This window comes from Oncorhynchus keta, chromosome 36 (assembly GCF_023373465.1).
Source record: "Oncorhynchus keta strain PuntledgeMale-10-30-2019 chromosome 36, Oket_V2, whole genome shotgun sequence".
Lineage (NCBI taxonomy): Eukaryota > Metazoa > Chordata > Actinopteri > Salmoniformes > Salmonidae > Oncorhynchus > Oncorhynchus keta.
In genome coordinates this window covers 17,911,909-17,932,753 of record NC_068456.1, presented here as the reverse complement: position 1 = coordinate 17,932,753, position 20,845 = coordinate 17,911,909, and the positions used below count along the sequence as shown (strand labels likewise).

Here is a 20,845-nt window from a genome sequence, read left to right as displayed (position 1 = left end):
AGTAAGGATTTAATTTGGATAATGTTTGAATGCTATCACGATCAGTTAGATACTGGCATTGGTAAATTATTTGAGTATGTCAGCAACAACTTAATTGTAAAGTAGCCTATACAATTAGCATCAAAATGGCAAAACAAAGCAAAAAGAATCCAATTGCCTAAGCCAGTCTTCCTCAAGATTTATAATTCTCCAAAAAGTGTGTAATTTTTTGGTTTTGGTCCAGGAGTGTTTTGCACTAGAAGAGTTGGCAACCAAAGATGTGTGTTTGGTTGAAGCCTAGGGTTAGCATTGTTCAGTGCAAAACAACAGCAGTGGTAACAAAGCATTTGCCATGTTGAAAAAGGTGTGATTGATAAATGACATTATAGTCACACAAATGAACTTGAAGCATTGCTTACACACCATGACCGTCAGCTTTTCTAATAGAAACGTCTCAAGCCCCTTTTGCTTCCTAACTGATATGGCTAGGCAACATTTGCTGAAATAAACCTCCACCAGTCTAACGACAGCCCTGAAGGCAGCGTCAGATGAACAAATTCATTATATCTCAACAACCCCTGTTGGGGACTAAGCCACCCAACACACTGTTAACCAGCATTCCCTTTTTAACATGGCCATAACATTGTTCACTGAAAAATGATACAGATTTTGTTTACAGGAGATTACTATTATCTGAAATATGATGCTTCTCACCCCAAAACAGAGACATGTTATACAGAGGAAAAACACAGACTACTTTTTTTGTTAGGGTGAAAAATGGAAAAGGGCTGGACTTTTGGCCCCAAGACATTTTGTGGGCATATTATTTTACAATGCTTTGATCAATTTTTCTGTCAACCTTACTGTGATGTGGGAGAGCTGGAAAAAGCAATTTAGCTTGTGAGGTCCTCAATAGAAATGTAGTGCAGATGCCTGTGTGTGACATGTTGCATTAGTTCTTGAGTAGTCTTTATTGCCTGATAATGTTGCAAGGCGATACTGATATCAATCATTCTTTAACAGCTACCAGTATGCTGCAATTTTGTAACAAAAATAATGCACAAAATAATTGATTTAATTCTAAGGTAAAGTATTAAAGTGATATACATTCCTGCTTTAACAACAACAAAAACATACTTGGACAAACAGAAAATGTGGTGCTCTAACAGAAACTGTTAGAAATACTGTCGGCCGGCCCGCGTATGGTTCCATAGATATTCTCATTAATACTACACGGATAAACAATGAACACTCTTGTCTCATTTGCATATAGATATAAACAATATATTCGTGCATCCGAATTCCCATCACACATGGATCATGTGATGCGCCGGAAATCCTAAGTGGCTCAAACCAAAATTGTCATTATACTTCCCTATGCCATAAATCCAGCTTTTTTTCCTCTCTCACAAAGCTGTATAAATCTGTGTCTGATTTTTCAACAGTGCACATTGTTTTTAGTTAATTGTTTTCATCTGTTTGTTTTGCCTCTGATAGCAGGGAAATCTACCATATGCTCTTCCAAAAGACAAATGATTAGCAAATGAAATTCTGGACAGCTGTCTGACTGAAAGCATTTGGTTGATAGCATTCTGCTACCATAATTAGCTTAAGCTTTGGGTTAATTAACTTTCTACCTGGATATGCATAATAATAGCAGCACCCTGCACAAAACCAAGGAGCTTGTGGTATATCAGCAGGAAAGGCTGTCTTCATTTTACATTTCAACAGCATATTTCAATTTCAAGAGCCGATTTAACTCGGGAATATCATCAAAAATTGTAGATTTTCTTTTCCGAGCCAGATAATTCTGAAACAATAGGGGTGTATTATGTGGCAGAAATGCCATTTCTGAATGTAATTAAAATGGATGAAAGCAATCACTGATTTTTAAATGCTTTTGTTCAGCATCAGGCCTGCTTGTAAAAGAAACACCCATTGAGAGGAGAAAGAGACAAGAAACCCTTACAGTACACGAGTAATTAGTATTTTGTACGAATGTGCTCACCATACTTGTTATAGTAAAGCATAAGAGAGAAAGACTGTGTTAAACACAAGAGGAATGGATATTGTCAGTGTTTTAGTCTATTTAGCCCCAGCTAGTATAACCTTACACTCTCCATTGTCATAGACCACATGAGGCTGAGTGTTTGATTTGTAACTGTTCTCCCTCAAAATGTTCACTGTCAAACTGTCTAAGCATGCCTGCTATATTCTGTCTAATACCCCAGCTGTCACAGCAGTTTTAACACACTACTAATACTACTAACACTAGTTCCCAGACTCTGTCCTCGGGATCTCAAGGAGTGCATGTTTTGGTTTTTACCCTAACACTACACAGCTGATTTTAAATGATCAACTAATCATCAAGCTTTTGAATCAGCTGTGTAGTGTTAGGGCAAAAAACAAAACTTCCACCCCTTGGGGTCCTGAGGACCGAGTTTGGGAAACGCTGGTTAAACTATGTCATCATTTTGCATTTAGATTTTATAATGGCCTTAGGTACTGTAGATGTATTTTGTTTTTCTGGCCTAGTGCTCAGCTGCAGGTTCATTAAGGTGCAGTTCCCCGTGGCCCTTGGACCCATCTGTGCTCTGTGCCTATAGCTCTGTCTCCTGGGACTCTTTCCCCAATCAGGCTGCCTGTGTCATTTCCTGTGGAAACCAACACCTGTGTTGACACACTACCTGTAAACAACCCAACACAGCCATTCATTTGTGAATGTAGATTCACCCAGAGCTGAAGCCTAACTTGAGATCTGTGTGAAAATGGGAGCACAGATCTCAAGTTATGCCGGTTTGGATTCATGTTGGATTTATTTCAACCAGGGAAGCTGTATTTTTTTTTAAGCCGTTCTAGATCAGAATGTTCTATCATTATCTGAAAACTTTTGATGGTAGCATGATGCCATGTGGCTTGTTTTTTCTACATTTGTGCTATTCAACACTACAGTGTATGGTGTACTGAGGCAGGAAGATGGTTGTGTTCTGACATCTTGAAGAGAAGTATGAGTCAATTATGGCCAAGTGTTGTTCTTGCTTATCTTCCTGCGGCACCAAACAAGGATTTAGTCAAGGATTTAGGGGTGAGGGGGGCGGTGGTGGGGATCATGGTAAGCGGTTCACAACAAAACACTCAAAACTCCTGGGAACGGGCACTGATTTAAAAATAAATTACAGAAGACGAAGCGCTAACACTCAAGGGCCCTCAGCAGGGCTGGCATACACAGGTGAAGATTACCCTCCTCACTAATCAGAGGAACAAGGCAGTCATTTGCTCCGAACACAGACAGCAATTAGGACTTGGTGACACTGGATTCCCATAATGCCTTTGTGCTTGACATGGTCAAATTTCGACAGAAGCTATCCATGCAGGGTCACTGTCCCTCTCTCTCAGCCCAGGATAGACAGTTGTGGCTCCAGAGGTCCTCATTCCAGGGGATCCTTAATACATTTACTCCCTCACTGCCTTGTTACTGTACCACTCTGGTAATTAGAATCTCCTTGGAAGACACTGGAGACGAGAGGCTGAAAACACTATTTAAAACTGCTCACTAGTCCCATGTAGATACATATTGCTGAGTGGGTTGTATATGGATGATAGAGTAAGAAATAAGCCACTGGTAATGTGTGTCTACTTAGAGTCCATGGTTACTAAGCCGTGTGCTACAGCCAGCTTGAAGTACCTCACTGTCTCTGTGGCTATTGTAGCTAGATACTGTAGTGGGCTACCAGCGGAATTTCAACTGCTTGAGTGAGCTTCATTGAGCAAGTGGCATACAATTGTAACACACCCTTTGCCTTGAAGCCTTCCTTTTTTAGATAGTCATTTCAGGCTGTTTTCATGCTCTCTCGAGTTCTAACATCTCAGCGTTAAGTATCTGCTACTGTAAGGCTAAGGAAAATATGGACCGGTCTTGCCCTTTTCTGTTTCATCCTCTGACCCGCCATGTTAGCCGTGATTGGTGAAGGAGAACTCTGGTAAGTGGTGCCAAAAGTGGCTGCCAATCGAGACAGGATAAGCAAGATCACACTTCACAGGATGGAGGTATGAAAGCTGAAGGTTTTTCCTCCTTCTAAAATACTCTGACAACAATGTCGACAATTAGATGAAAGCAATTCCTTTTAATGACAGTAGATACTCCCACCAAAGTATGTCCCTGATACACACTGTGCAGTAGATAGCATAAGTCATACTGTAGAAGACTTATACGTTTTGACAAAACATGGCAACAATATTTTTGTTGATGCGGTATCGCTCCCTGATTAATTTTTTTCTGTTCATCCTAGGGTAAATGAAATGGCCATCCTAATAACTATATACATGCTCAATTCATTATTTGCATTAGCTCAAATAAAATAGGTAGAGTGCTAAACAACTCTCACACTGCACAGCAATGATTTATGGTAATTGCAAATCGATTGTGACAGGAGCACAATATTAGAAATTCTTTCAACTCACAATCCACTATCAAGGGAAATATGTTGTCCTCTGACGCAAACCCTTGCCTGTGGAAACGAATAACCGGTGGAAAAAACAGGTCACAGGATGTTAAAAATATTCCGTTCTAAACTATGGAAAAGTAACATTAAAATTGTGCGATTTTAAAAGGGCCTTCAGGAATTGAACACTTCATTTGTGGGTTGGTTGGTATACAAAAGCTGTATGCGATTTGGCTTTCTTTTTGTTTATCTCAAGACACAAGTATTTCTCCTGGGAGAGTGTTATTGTAATTGGAAGAACATTGAAGACATTGATTGGATATCTCACATTTCAAGGTCATGGTTTCTAATCTTCCTCCCATAAAGTAAAAAAAAAATGTATTTGCTTTTTCTGTTGAAAGAGATGCTCTCATACTTAATCTGAGTTTACAAATTGCATATGACGATAAAGAGTACAAACGCCCAGCCTCTCCCAATATGTCTTCAGCTAAACTAACTTTGTAACAATTACACAATAACATGTATGTTTGCTGACTGTATTATATTGACTTGTACTAAATGTAAAATTCAATGTAGGATCACTCATACACCCTCATTGTGAGGGTCTATAGCAGAGGCCTGTGGGATAACAGCCGTAGTGACAGGTCTAAAGTGTGAGTGGAGGTTAAAGGTCCTATGCCTTAAGCAAAGGTGCTCTAGCCTCTGTCCAGTAGATTGTAAGGCCTGCGGGTCCAACAGGAACATTTCCACAAACAATATCCCTGAGCTGTCAGTGTGCAGTGGCTGGAACATCCTCACTGAGAGAAAGAGAGGGATGGGGATGGGGGGGGGGTCTGGAGAGGGAATAGAGAAATTCAGAGCAGGGAGAAATGAGGAGAGAAGGGGGGAGCGGCGATTGGGGAGGGGGAGAAGGGGGTGAGGGAGAGACAATGAAAAGTAGGGGCTGGCTGGGCGCTCACCCATGCCGAAAGAGATTGCTATGAGCCAGAGCCATTGTTTGACTGGGTCTCGGCTTGGACCAGGGCTAGGTGTCTGAGTTGTCAGCACTTGACTATAAACTCAACTGTGGTTTGGTGTATTTTGATATGAGTATTTACACCTTTTACAGTGTTCACACCTACTGTAAAATAGCACCCCTGAGAGATTCATTACAACCACAAACACCTAGGCTGTGCTGCTTTCTGAAAACTGAACTGCACCATAACACACTGGCTAGTAAACCTCAGCCAAGGATGTTGAATTCATGTTTTTTCTTTGCACAAACTGTTTCCTGCAGCAGTGTTAAAAAGTACACCATGTTGACTTACGTATTGTGTTCTTTGTGTTTAACAAACTAAATGTGTATTATTAATACTATACAGGATAAACCAATCTTCCAAAAAGGCACTTAAATGGTGTCATTATTTATTTACACGTCCATACACCAGTTAATGGAATTGGCGGTGTTGAGCTGCAACACAGCTTGGGGTCTACTTTACTGAAATGCACATGTTCAGAAATGGCTATCCCAGTAGGGTCTTTACATGTCCAATATGGGTCAGTCCACTTGCGGACCTAGAGGCTGGTCAGCATCACAGAGCAACCTCATCTTCGTTAAGTGATGCTAGCTCAACCATAGGCAAAGTGCTTTCCCAGGTGCAAGTCCAAGATTTGTTTGTTGCTTGTAGGCACCCCTTTATATTGATATGCTGCCTTTGTTTACTGGGACTAAACTAAACTAGTTTTAGAGCCTTGTTGCCATAAGAATGATTGTAAATCCTGTTATTTTTGACAACTGACATGCAATAACACTTTTGCATGAAATACTTAGCTTTTGATGTCATGCCAAACTATTCAGCTGTTTCATTCACATCAACAACCTCTGTCCGTTTGCATACAATGAAACACTTTTGTCATTACTCTATCATTCATGCCCTTTCATTCAGGACTTTTATTACACACATGCCATGCTATGATACTGTCTAACCGAGAATGGACTCTTAGTAATCTACTTCTTTTGTGGGGGGTGCTTCTCATATCTCTCACAGGAGTGGCGACACATCCCTAAGCTGTGTGGTCACTGTTAGTAATGGCCAAGAGGAAATGGGCCCAGAGTTGCAGTACTGCGTGGAATGGCTTCGGGCCTACTTCAGCGAGCCGTGGACCGTGGGGAGGCTCCCACCCCCAGTCTTTCATCACCCCACCCTGCATGGAGGTCTGTCGCCATGGATAAATACTTTTTCAGAGCCATGACTGGAATCAGGCTTTCACTCTTAATTGTCAGTTACCTCACTTACACTCTCTGGCTCACTGTGTTATAATGAAGTATTTTATGGCAGAGAGAGAGAACAGAACCCGGAGCTGTAACTTGGTTCAGTAATCTGTGGCAGCCCTTACCATGCGTGTTAGTCTTGGCCGCTGTTCCCATGATTCTTGGCACATTCTTGAAAACTGATCAAATTCCACTCTTGACATGTTCAGACAGGAAGCTTTTTTTTAATGAGAACATGTGAATGTTAGTAAAGTTTCAATGAGGGCATTGTTGGCTTGACCAGTCACCCACAGCAGGGGACAAGAGAGCCTTCACAATGGACAGTTAGTGTGCTTTCAAGAAATAGCTGTGATTTTATAGTTTATAGGCAGCAGTACATAGGTAGGCAATTATTAGAGCATTTTCTGCAAGAATAAATTAGTATCATAATGCCATAAGACACCATAAATCATTTCCAAGAAAATTACAAATCAGTCAGTTGGAATTTTAAGTCTGAATGCTTATTGTATTGAAGCTGATCATTTTCCGAAGCGGTTAAATTTAGGAGGAAATAAAGCGCACCTACACCCCAAAAATATGACAGCACTCAAATCCACTCCATTGCATGTACTCAACAACCGTGCTACTCTTCCCCTGCTATTAGGTTTTAGTTGCAGTCTAATTTCATGCAGATCCACACAGTGCTTGAGTGATGGCATTTTCAATGAGTAGGTACTCCATTGAGACTCTGTATACTGCAACGAGTCCCACGCTCCCGCAAAGGCAATGCAGAAATACATCAGGAGCAATTACGATATCAACTTCCAGCGTGATTCCCTCCACCACCAAGTGCTTGTGTACCCGCCCCGGGCTCTTTCAAATCGCATCTCATCTGAAGTCTTTGGGGTTTTAATTAAATTTCTGGATAGATGGAATTCTTCATTAGTACCTGATCTGAATAAATGATTGTGCTCTGTTAACCCCCCCCACCCACACACACACACACACACACACACACATCTCTGTTGTTCTGAGGTTGGGTAAATAGATGGTAGCCTAGGAGTGAATTGCTCTCAGTGGTCCAATAGCTGTAACGGTTGTCAGTGAAGACATGTTAAATGAAGGCAGCATGAGTATTTGTCTATTGAGGGAAGAAAATGCACTTTCTATATTTTTGATGATCATCAGAATTTGTACATTTTCTTCTGGTTATGAGCAGGGTACGGATGTGTTTACAGTTTGAATGAATTGCTAGTTATACTAACCTGTTGTTAAGTGCCCTCAGGAGATTCATGAAATGCATAGAGTAATGAGAACGACTCATGTCCAACATAAAGGCTTTGTTTTTTTGGGGTGAGAAAAGCTGAATGTCACATTACTTACAGCTTCTCACAGGAATTATTGCCTCTACTTTTTTAATGTTGTCACGTTCATTTGCTCTGTTCATATAAAATGGAACCACTTTTAATATTAAGCTTCTTTGCGTAAAGTAGCAACCCGGTTGAGGTGACATGAATCAAGATGTGAAACTTGTTTTCCTTCACTCGCTGTCATGCACCACATCACACACAAACTTTGGTTGGTCGAGAAGAGATGGAGAAAGTGAGTGTGTGTCTCCTCAAACACAGACACCACAGGTTCTCAGAATGATGCATATTCTTTCATTAATTATACATCCATATGTAAAAGACGAGAGGATCTTAGTCTGGGTAAGCGGCATGGGGAACGTGTGGGGAGGGGGGAAGGGCGCTCTTCAAAGCCCATATGACTGGGTTCCTGCAGGAGTCTGAACCTCCCTCTGTGCACAGCGCAGTGCGAGATGAGACTCTCCAGGACCCGCCCCTGTGATGTGGAGAGGAATTAGGGAAATGAACGTTTTCAGAATATCGAATAATCAGAGAATCATGAACACCCCGTCAGCCTTCAAAAGTATGGATCCCCTAAGACTCAGGAGACACTTTGACTAGGAGCCAAATTCTCTCCTCCCTGCCATTAGACACAAAGGATAATGAGGGAGCCGCATTTCCACTATTATACTTTATGCTCACAACTACAGAGGGTTGGGTAGCAACTGGAAAATGATCTCTCCAAATCTCATTGTTAGTTAGCTAGGCCCATGTAGTGTCTGCAAATGTTCCACACAGTCACCTACACAACATTATGAACGGCTAATAAACTACTGGATTTATTATTTTATGTACAGTATTACATTTAAAAAGAACAATTACATCAATAGATTTAAAATCATATAATCCATTCCTACTCATCGATTTTAGTCCCAGCCAATCTGGCCTCTCCAATGTCCCTGTCACCTGCGCTTATGGTAGGTAATGACCTGTGACATCATTATGGGATGTCTGTAAAGGTATAAGTGGTGCCCCTCAACTTTTATTTAAACAATTGACATCGGTGTGACCCTATCTAAACAGGGTCTTGACCCCAGACACACCATATTAAGCCCTTTATGAAGTATGGGGCTAAGGGACCGCTCTCAAATCATTGCTGGTCACCTGAGGTGACCCTCGTGAAACTCTCCAACACTGTTGAGGCCGGAGTTGTTTAACCTCTAGATGTGTAGGTTTATGTCTGTTGAACCAGTATAAACCTTTTTCTTGTTTGACCAAGAAACTGGGGGTGTACTCACTTAAGACATATAGTGCAAGTTAACATAGACTCGGTCATGATGTAGAGTCTGTCAATTTGACATTGACTAGTTGTTTGTCGATAATGTGTACATAAACACTGATTTGTATCTGTAGTCAGGAAGTGGTGCTGTTTAGCCACCAGAGTCACAGCGGTATCAATATGTAACACACACGCCATGCACGCGAATCCATAATTTACAAGCAAGAATAATCTATTTAAAAATTGAGGATAAAGCTTCCTCTCTCCTCTTTACATGAAGTCTGCCTTCGTAAGAACCCATCAGCTCGTTGACAGCGTGATTATTACCTGAAAAATTATTAAACAGTACCTACGGGCCTCGTTGAAGACAAAGAACTCACATGGGTACGCATCAATCAAATATATCCCCTTCAGGTGTTACACTTATTCCCCCCAGTTTAGGCAAATTGCCTTGTTGGCGTGGCTTTGTGTAGCGGAGAGTGACTATAAGGTGAGAGCCTAGGGAGTGAAGGATGTTCGCTCTGTAGAAGAGATACTGGGGGGGGTTTACATGTTTTCACACAATGCCAATTTAGAGTGATTTCACCTACTGTAGATCACTTGTCATGTGCTCTCTTAGACCAGAATGAGATGGCATGGTAGATGGCTAATTGACTGTAGGATGCGTGAATTAAAGGACCAACAAGCTTAAGCTGTTCACTATTTCATTTTACAAAGGTACGGTTCAATTGTACACAGATAGTCAATGTTCAGAGTAAAAATAGATCCGTTTTGAATATATTGCATTTCTACTGTAAGTAATCAGAGTAGTCTGGTAGTACAGCTGAAGATAATGCTACCGCTCAAGTGTTAATGAAATCAAAGCTGTTAATGTGGCTTCTTAAACTGCAAATCATTTCTGAATTCCACTATTTAAGAGAGCCCGATATAATGAATCTACTCTCAATAGAAAGCAATTAAAAGGACACATTAGTCTTATTAACCTCGAAGTCATCCCACTGCCACAAATGGTGTGCAACATTCAAATTATTTTTATTCAAAAAATTAGAACAGATTTGGTGTCTATTTGGCCTCTCTTAATCCCTTTAAATGAAAGAGCGACCTTATAATTGTAGCTGTGACCTTATCTAATATAACCTAGATTGTCCTTCTTCAGAAATAATTTCCTTCATGTAAAACTCTTTCTCTTTTGTAGCTGTTATTGGCAGAAAGGTTTGGAAAGCTCTTTCTTAGTTGTCTATTAAAGATGCACTATTCAGAAATCGCTCTGCCATTTCTTGGTTGCTAAAATCTATTAGTTTGCCTAATTCAGTTTATTTTACAAAACAAGCAAGAATTAGTGTAGAGAATCATTGTACCATCTAAAGCTCTGTGAAGCATTTTTAACCATATCCAAAAATAAAGTAATTTTAGCTGTTTGAAGCTGGTGTACAAAACTGAAAGTAAAAGACGCTAAACTTAAGCACAGGAAGCATAGAAATTGAGCACATGGAACAGATCTACCGCTTACACTTGTTTTCAATGAGTGACAGATCTATAAATCACATTTCTGTTTGAATTTGATCAGGTCACCCAAAAAGTTACATAAAATTACATTTTATTTGTCACGTGTGGAATACAACATGCGTAGGTAGACCTTACAGTGAAATGCTTACTACAAGCCCTTAACCAACAATGCAGTTTTAAGAAAAATAAGTATTTACAAAAATGAACTGAAGTAAAAAAGAAAGAAAGAAAGTAGAAACATAACAAATAATTAAAGAGCAACAATAAAATAACAGTAGTGAGGCTATATACAGGGGATATATCGGAACAGAGTCAGTGTGCGTGGCCACAGGTTAGTCGAGGGAATTAAGGTAATATGTACATGTAGGTAGAGGTAGAGGTAAAGTGACTATGCATAGATAATAAACAGAGAGTACCAGCAGCGTAGAAGGGAGGGGCAATGCAAATAGTCTGGGTAGCCATTTGATTAGCTGTTCAGGAGTCTCATGTCTTGTGGATAGAAGCTGTTAAGAAGTCTTTTGGACATAGACTTGGCGCTCCGGTACCGCTTGCCGTGCGGTAGCAGAGAGAACAGTCTATGACTAGGGTGGCTGGAGTCTTTTTGACATATTTTAGGGCCTTCCTCAGACACCGCCTGGTATAGATAGCTTGGCCCCAGTGATGGACTGGGCCGTACGTACTACCATATTCCAGCTTTAACTCATTTACTGCCTGGTGATGTCACCAAAACAGGCTGAAATTTCAGGCGGTCTTTTCAAACAGCTAGAAGGGCATTATCATAATTTTCACAATTTCACTATTTTATTCCAACATCATAGTGTGAAATATTATGTATATAAAATACAGGAAAATCACTTTCTGCACTGTGACTAATTATGTGTCAGTCTCTACCTTTATACCTCCGACGCACTCCCTCTATTTTACTCTTTCTCTTTTATCTTGCAGATTCCTTCACCAGCCGGGTTCTGCAGACTCTTGTGCGGGACGTGAAGGTGGGAGAGACGGTGTCGTATAAGCGGCTGGCTGAGATGGCAGGAAACCCCAGGGCCGTGAGAGCTGTGGGAGGGGCCATGAGGAGGAACCCGGTCAGTAGGGCTCTCTTTGATTGACACGTACACTCCTCTGAGATTAGCCATAAGTAGTCAGGACACCACAGTTGGCTTTAGTTTTACCAAAGGTATACCTCTTTTAGTAGTGGGTATCAAGTACATGGGTACGAAGTACAAGTACATACCTGTTACAGCTTCAGTAAGGCACAGACAGCTTTAGCATCCAGCTGTGATCGGGAGTCCCATGGGGCGGCTCACAATTGGCCCAGTGTTGTTTGGCCGGTGTAGGCCGTCATTGTAAATAAGAATTAGTTATTTTTGTCCTTAACTGACTTGCCTAGTTAAATAAAGGTTGCATTTTTTTTAAATGATGATTTATTCAAAATAAGAATTTAACTCAATCATGAATTTTATTATGATTATCTGCATTATTGTAAAGGCTATGTTCAAATGTATGGTTCTTGTAGAAAACCAGTCATATCCTCTATCTTTTTTACTGGTGATTTTATTCAGTCTGTACAAAATGAAAAGCTAGAGGGAAAACGCTGTGTCTGCTTTTGATCAGAACCTTTGATCAAAGCCCGTTTAGCTCTGCCCATGTAGTGCTGTGGGCTAGTCGACTAAACTAAACTCCACGATTTGCGATGGAGTTGGGCAGAGACTAGTGTAGGCCGACTGGAGCTCCGACTTCACATAAGATTACTTTTTAAAATCAAAAACTACTGATTTCAGCACCCAAAAAATAGCCGCAATATCACAGAACAATGTCATTCATTTTATGTGACATCGGAGCTCCAGTCGGCCCACACTAGTCGCCAGTCAGCTCCATCGTAAATCGTGGAGTTGAGTTTAATCGGCTAGCTGTGGGCATGTGTTGGAGGCACTGCACAGCAGTAGTAGTAATACTAGTTTTGTGAAGACACACACATTGTGTTTTTACAAAGTAATCAATGTATGTTTTAAAGTGTAAATGTTTGGAAAAATAAGTACAATATTATGTGTTATGTTACTCTGTAATATGCACTAAAAGTACCCTTACTCGCGATTACATTCTAGAGTACTACCTTCCAGTTAAACAATAGAGTCTAGCCTTTTGGCTCATGATCTAGAATCAGATCCTCTCAATGTCAATTACTTGTCAGTACTGCTGATACACTTGGGCTTCAGCTGTGAAAAGCTCTGGAAAGTATTGATTTTTGCCTCTCTGTGGCACTTCTTTACCAGGATTTGAGTATTGATAAGCTTTAGTGTTCTTTCCCCGAGTGAAGAGGCCGATCCAAAGGCCTTGAGAGTACCCTACCTAGACTGCTCTTCAAACCCGGGGAACCCAGTATCGATCCCCATAGCGTTGAAGCTTCCCTCTGTCAGTAAGGTTAATCTGGGGTCTGAAGGTTTTATTGCTGTTGACATGAGAGTGGTTTTAATGATCGATTTAAAACACACAGGATTTCCTACAGTAAGAGAAGGGCTGAAGGTACAGCCATCAAACTGTGACAACCAACCCTGAACTGGTGAAATCTAGTTAAATTACAGGGCTATGCCAGCTAATATGTAATTACTAATAACATGTTTTTAATATTTGATCATGACAGCAAAATCCAGGTAATATGCAGGCAATATACAGGCGGCAAAAGAGCAACTCGATGTAAGCTGGGCTAACGTTTGAAAATGCAAACAACTGTTATGAAGTGCCCGCCCTATTGCCACTATTCTTGTTGGGATTCCACAATGAATGAACTTGTGTACTCTCACTTGTTTTATCCTTCACCACTCATTTAGTTTACAAAGAACTCCAGACCCCCTGGCAGTCATCTGCAACAAGAGTAAACGCACCATCGACTTCCTCTTTTTAATGATCACAGGGTTATCAGATCTTAATGTTGACACCCTCTCCATTGAATATTCATCCTGCTGGTGTTTTTGCCCATTAATTTTTGATTGCTGCTTTGCTTTATACTATTAAAGAGTCAAAAATCATTTATAACCAAAGACTGAGAGTTCACGTTCAATGTGGATCCGTTCACGATCAAACAAAGACACTTTTGACGTGGCTTTTTTACATGATCAAATGAAGGGAAAATGTTGTAGATTCATGTTTTCATATATAGCAAATCAGGGACGCCTCAGTGGTTCTGTGTTATCAAAGCATCAACAATTATGCTACATTCACAGTGTCTGTCTGTGTCAACATGAGAATGCAGTCCCTGAATTGTCACGTCACTTGACTAAACGTTGTTATGACATGGGCGTATTATCTTCATAACTAGTGGTGTGAAACATAAGGAGAGGCTTGTTCAACCAATTGTACCCCCAATATTGCCAAAATATGCTCTTTTATTCATCTCTTCACCTCAGGTGCCTCTTCTCATCCCCTGCCACCGCGTCATCTCCAGCAGTGGTCAGAGTGGGATGTACATGGGCGGCAAAGGTAACCATCTCAAACAATGGCTGCTCACCCACGAGAAGGTCAGAGAGGAAGACTGAAGCACAATGACGTGATATAGTAAGACCAGTGTGGGGTTCTATTTTACAAAGCAGGGTTGACGTGTTATCCAGACAACTACTAGAACCATTCTGAAACCACTGTACTTCCTGAAGCAGTTAAGAGCTTTCTTTGTGTTATATGAGTGAACACCAACTATTATTTTTGACTGTTAACTCCTTTATCCTGCTTTGTGAAATACAACAGTAAGCAAGATGCGATGTCAACAATGAACCACAGCTGAGGAAACCTGTACATAGTTGCGTGACATGTGCACATGGGGCGGCTTCACAGTTGAAATGTGTGTCAGCTGTGCCTTATTTTGAAAATGCTGTCTATAACCCAAGGGAGAGCTTTCATGTTTTGATTTTATATCTGCTTCTGTTCTGCTTTGTCCGACTGTCCAGTCTGTGTTCTAATTGAATTCATGTGAAAGAATAAAGTGTTAGTGGGGTTAGTGTAGAGGCCTCAGTCTGCGCCCCCTCGTTGACCCTCAGTTTTAGAACGGCAGTAACAACGCTTTCTGCATTCCGGCAGCACAGTGAAATAGATTCTAACTATACTGCAGTGGGACAAGACAGGACAATCACACCCATAAAGAACAACTATGTGTATGCCAATACTACTGGTCTTATGTTCTACTAATCATACTGTATAGTTAATGTTGGTCTGAAATTAGAAGGCACTAAAATAACTTTAACATTGAACATTAGGAATTACAAACATATGTTCCCATGGGTGCCAGTTTGGGTTGCCAGTTATTGTTGGAATGGTTTCTCTAAATAATTATTTCCCCAAAAATATGTCACTTGAATCGTTTTCCTCCCTATGCTAAATCACTCTTTGTACCTTTCATTGGTTATTGTATTTCCTGCCAAGTGAATGCTTTGTTCAACATCCAGGAAAAAGGCTTGAAATTGTTTGTGAGTCATTAGTTTTTCTTCATTTAAGATTCACCTACAACGACAGTGTTGAAATGTATTTCAATTTTTCATAAATACATTTAAAGTTTCAAAAGCTTCATCTTGCATAACCAGTCACTTAATTATTTTAAATTTTGTAGTTAGACCGGAACAAACTGGAGATATAGTTTGCAATAGATGTTATTGTGTTCAGTTAGCCATCTCAAATGTGGCTGAAATTTGAAGCACCATTCAGAGAATAATATTAGAGCTTCTTTCTTGTAAAAATGATGATTTCCATTAGAGGGCAGTGTAGAACGGGAAACAGGCATACAAATTCAGCTTTCAATTCTTCAGTTGAACAATGGGATCAATTTCCAATTTGATGCCATTGAGATAAATTAAATATTTTTCCTGACAGCGAGGTATATGAAAGCAGCCTTGTAAAGAGTGCGTGGACATTTTTCTGTGAGGATTAGATTGACAGTCATTTTAATCTATGCATTATATCATTTCTGCTATTCTATTTTTGCAAACCAGTATCTCACTGACTTTTACTGATTAATCAATGTCTACTGAACTGTAGTACATTTTGAAGCATCTTTGAATGCATCTGTACTGTTGGACTCACTTACAGCACTGTGCCATCAGAGCACAAGTCCAGCCTCGATGTTGAAGCAAGCAGGCAGAAGGCTGTAGACCGTCAGATGAAGAATGCATTTCAGTGTGTGGTTTCACACAGGACTAATGATGCCTGTGGTGGCTACAGGCTTCAGTCAGCCCGTAACCAAGGCTGCTGTGACAGAGCCACCAGGGGATCATATTTAAAAGGAGCACACTCTGAAGTGCACTGTAAGCGCCCTCTTTGCTTGTGGCTAAGTCAAGTCTATGTAATAGGCTTCACCACACAACAGAGGGAGTAAAAGGTAAACGATACGTTCTATGTATTTAGTCAGAGAGACAGGCTGACAGATTAGCAGATGTGTGAGTAGTTTGGCCGATACAGTTCAGGGATCAGAGAAAAATGCGTTATGCACTTTGATAACTTATTAGTATCATGCATGTGCAAGTCCTCTGTCATCCTGGCCATGTGATTCAATGGAATTATAATGGCATTATGGACACCATTAAAAGCGGTTGAGACTATTTTATTATCCGCTCTGTTAATCTCTGTGAAACCTCAAATTTTGTCCTAATATTTGCCTCTGTGTGCGTGCGTGTGTGTGTGTGTCTGTGTGTGTGTCTGTGTGTGTGTGTGCAGGCATGTGTGTGGGGGTAAAGTGGATGATATTGAGTCTGACTTCATAAATCACCCAGACACTGATAAACTCCCCATACACCCACACACCGCTAATGGGCAACCCTTAAGGAGTGTGGGTGTCTCGTGCAGCGTTTGATTCAACATTTATTAACGCCCTCACACACACACACACGTGCACACACACACACACTCAAAAGAGCTTCTGGAGGCCCGAGGAAAGGGTCGGTGGCATTCACATCGTTATTACAAGGATGTGACCAAGTCAGGCTGAATTAATCATTGCTGATACTGTTAAGATGTATTTTGGCTTCTGTAACAATATTTCACACCATTCCATTTCATAAGGTTTATGCTGTCTCTAATGTAACTCCCTACTTCTCATCTCATATCCTGCCATCCCTCCTCATAACACAGTAATTGTCTGCCCCCACATCAAATACAGACACTCTGTGCTCCAACCTCACACAGTCGACCATAGTTACTCCCTATACTAATCCATCACATACCAGTGTAGTCACAACTCGCATCGGCAATTTCTATAAAAGTCCTTCTCTGCTTACCTATCATGCAATATGTACATCAGTCCAGCAGCCTCATTTTACACTGTAGGCTTACACATACCGTTTGGTTGTGTATTCTAGTACCTCAACATGTTAGTAGAACTAGAACACAGCACCCAGCAAGAGGCAGTATAATGCCTTTGAGATTCCAGAGTATTACACATGCAGATAAGCATTGACCAACAGACCGATATTATACTGGGCTCCACTGCCCTATCATGTTCCCTCCCCCTCTGTCATGATGCCTCTCCGAGGCCCTGACACCAAGGCACCATGCAGCCAGACCAGCTTCCACAGCTGCTGCTCCAGCAGTCTAATACACTGCGGATGTAGCTAGGCAGGGGCAAGGCCATGCAGATGCGGTCTGAGTTTGGCAGTGGACACATTGTATCATCTGCAATGTCACACATAATGTTAACCCTTACAGAAAAACCACATGTGAAAATGTCAATGTTTTGCTTCACATGTGAAATCATGTGATGATATTTCATGAGATTTCACAGGTGATGCCCTCTGCAAACCAAAATAAGTTGTTAGGATGTCATGCAGTTGCAGTGTTTTCAACATGTTGTGCATGTTAATTCACACAGTTTTTATTATTCAAACAGTGATTATTATTCAACATGTCCTTATCTGGGATTTGAACTCAGAACCTCGTGGTTCATAGTATCCTGATCTTCCTGCTACACCACCATGTCTACGTCAATAACTGATTTAACCTGTATTCCTACTCTTTGGACTTTAAAGTAAACCTCAGCTTTGTTAAAAAAAAATACACAAGAAAAACTGTTATATTTATCATAGTGATTCAGGAGTAACATTAAAACAAAACAATATGCCCCAACAACATTAGACAACTATACAGAAAACCCTCAAATTGCTGAAATAAGTCAATAAAAGCAATGATGAGAGAATAGTCAGATTAGCTGATAACTAAAATTGCAGTGCAGATGGCACTCTGTTGCTAAGGGCTGATATGTATTATAGGTATTGAATCTGTAGGGGACTTCAGTGAGTGCTACATACTTTGTGGTGCAGTAGAAAGATCAGCATACTCTAAATCCAGACGGTTGTGAGTTCAAGTCCCAGGTCGGATCATATTGAATAGTCAGCACTAAGTGATCATGTTGAATAAAGACATTCACATGTGAAAATGTGATTTTCACATTTTCACATATTATGTGAAATAGCTGTTTTCACATTTTGAGCTGAAATGTTCATGTGAAAACAAAAGAGACACGTGAGGTCGGTTGTTCTCATGTGAAACCATATGTTTACATGTATAAAATGTTGAGCTCAACACCTTTTCACATGTGAGTAGGATAAAATATTTTTACCTCATGTGAATTGCAGATTTACATGTGAAAAACTTTAATGTGAAAATCTCATTTGCATTTTCACATGTGTAAACCTAACTCGCGTGGAATTGCCGTTTCACGTGAAAACACTCAAATGTTGTCACGTGTAGTATATGGACACCTGCTCGTCAAACATCTCATTCCAAAATCATGGATATTAATATGGAGTTGGTCCCCCCTTTGCTGCTATAACTGCCTCCACTCTTCTGGGAAGGCTTTTCACTAGATGTCGGAACATTGCTGTGGGGACATGCTTCCTTTCAGCCACAAGAGCATTAGTGAGGTTGGGCGATTAGGCCTGGCTCGCAGTCGGTGTACAATTAGGGCTGTGGCGGTCACGAAATGTCATCAGCCGGTGATTGTGAAGCAGATAACTGTCGGTCTCACGGTATTTTACCTTTAATTAACAAACACATTTAGCATGTCCTGGCTTCCACAGCCTACAAGCCACTGATGCAGACCTTTGTAACATCTACTTTTTTAAAAGTCTAATATATCCATGTAATATAGCCTACACATTCACAATAAATCCATTATTTATTTTAGACAGGTCTAAAGATGCATGATTTGAAGAAAATGTAGTCTATTTCAGAAGAAATATGTTAGGTCCTGATGTGGCTATGTCAAATGGCTGTGGTCTACACTAGTTCATATAGCGGACAAGATTTGCTTAGCATTCCGTGGCATTATTTAATTTTAATTTTATTTATTTATTTAAACTTTATTGAACCAGGAAGGGCTCATTGAGATTTAAAATCTCTTTTTCAAGAGCGTCTTGGCCAAGATAGGCATCACCAAGTCAATACAAAAATTACAGACAAACAACATGAAAAACTACAAGTAATCTAGTAAAAAGCATAGAATTCACAAGAGTATAACAAAATCAAAAACAGCAAATGAAAAACATTGACAGGTCAGGGAATCAGTCTCAAGATCATTCATCAGTGATGTAAAAATACCAATCGGGACAAGTTGTTCCAGTTTAAATGTCACGTCCTGACCTTAGTACCTTTTTTATGTCTCTATTTTGGTTTGGTCAGGGCTTGAGTTGGGGTGGGCATTCTATGTTTTGTTCTATGTTTTTTATTTCTGTGTTTGGCCTGGTATGGTTCCCAATCAGAGGCAGCTGTCTATCGTCTCTGATTGAGAACCATACTTAGGTAGCCTGTTCCCACCTGTGTTTGTGGGTAGTTGTTTTGTGTTGTTTCACCTGACAGGACTGTTTCGTTTCTTACATTCTCGTTGTTATTTTTGTTTCGTGTTCTGTTATATTAAAATATTAACATGGACACTTACCACGCTGCGTGTTTGTCCAATCTTGACTACTCTTCCTTAGACGAAGAGGAGAATCGTTACATTAAAAGTATTTTCTAAGGCGTTCCAAGACGATGGCGCAGAGTACATAAAAGCCCTTTTACCAAATTCAGTTCGGACATTTGGAAGAGTTAGGATAAAGTCCAGCGAACAAAGAGAGTACCCACCACATTTCTGAACAATAAAAATGCCCAAATAAAAAGGTAGTAAACCCAAAATGGCTTTGTAAATAAAAGTATAGAATGAAGAATTTATAGAATGAAGACTACAATTGAACAAAGCTGAATAAAATATAAACATTTTCTCCAAACGATTTGAGGGAGTGCGCACATGTGTCTATTCTGTGTTGAGCGGTTAACAAAGAAATAGGTACCCCTATATACTTAATTTATAGTTATTAATGTGACTTTAGTTATTCTACGAACTTTGGACTATATTTTTTATTTTAAATACATTGTAAGGCTGCATGATGAGACTCTGATGATTATTTTTTTTTTAAGTTTCTTAAAAGGCATGAGCTCTGCTTTGTTTTTTGCGCAGGCTGTATACATTTCAATAGTCTCTCATTCACAATTTGACAAGCTCTTGATAATTACTCGAATTTCACAGCGGCATCCCATTTGTGTCCATAATGCACCCTAAAAAAAATGGATGCCTTTTGCGGCCCAAAGCGCCTCTCACTCACATGGCTCTCCATCACATGATCGGGTCTTTCTCACAGGCTACAAGTGAAGACAGACATCAGGGACACAAATGCATGCGTCCTTATCCAATTTCAAGGTGCATATCGAAGATATTGGAAGAACTGTCCACATTTACTTTTTGTCAGCCAACAAGATGAGGTGGCCTAACGAACAGCAAAAGCACTAGACTATGTAAATCTATTATCACAATAGTACAAAAGTCTACCTATTTTATTCTCTGCAGTAAATAAATATTCCAAACTTAGTCTGGGACAGTTGTGGGATGCAATAGATCCCAAATTAATACAGCCACTAGCATCAAAAAACACAATGTGATTGATAACAGATCTGAACATTTAGCTTAAAATGTTGATAAACTATTAGGCTATTTCTTCACATTATAAGCGCAGCAATGCGCACACGGCAGAAGGCTATAATCACCAATGTTGCATTA

The 20,845-nt window shown here is 40.2% G+C and overlaps 1 protein-coding gene across 4 annotated transcripts in view; it reads left to right on the top strand.

Annotated features, from left to right (window-relative positions):
• mgmt (O-6-methylguanine-DNA methyltransferase) overlaps positions 1–20,845 on the top strand; it is a 45,809-nt gene that overhangs the window by 3,605 nt on the left and 21,359 nt on the right. For 3 of the 4 annotated variants that reach the window (XM_035754393.2, XM_035754397.2, XM_035754394.2), the window contains 3 exons: positions 6,449–6,615; positions 11,728–11,867; positions 14,187–14,259. In XM_035754393.2, the coding sequence (XP_035610286.1) occupies positions 6,449–6,615; positions 11,728–11,867; positions 14,187–14,259 (380 nt within the window). Of the gene's footprint in view, positions 1–6,448; positions 6,616–11,727; positions 11,868–14,186; positions 19,684–20,845 lie in introns of those variants that run through there. The other variant, XM_035754396.2, reaches the window with a different exon arrangement.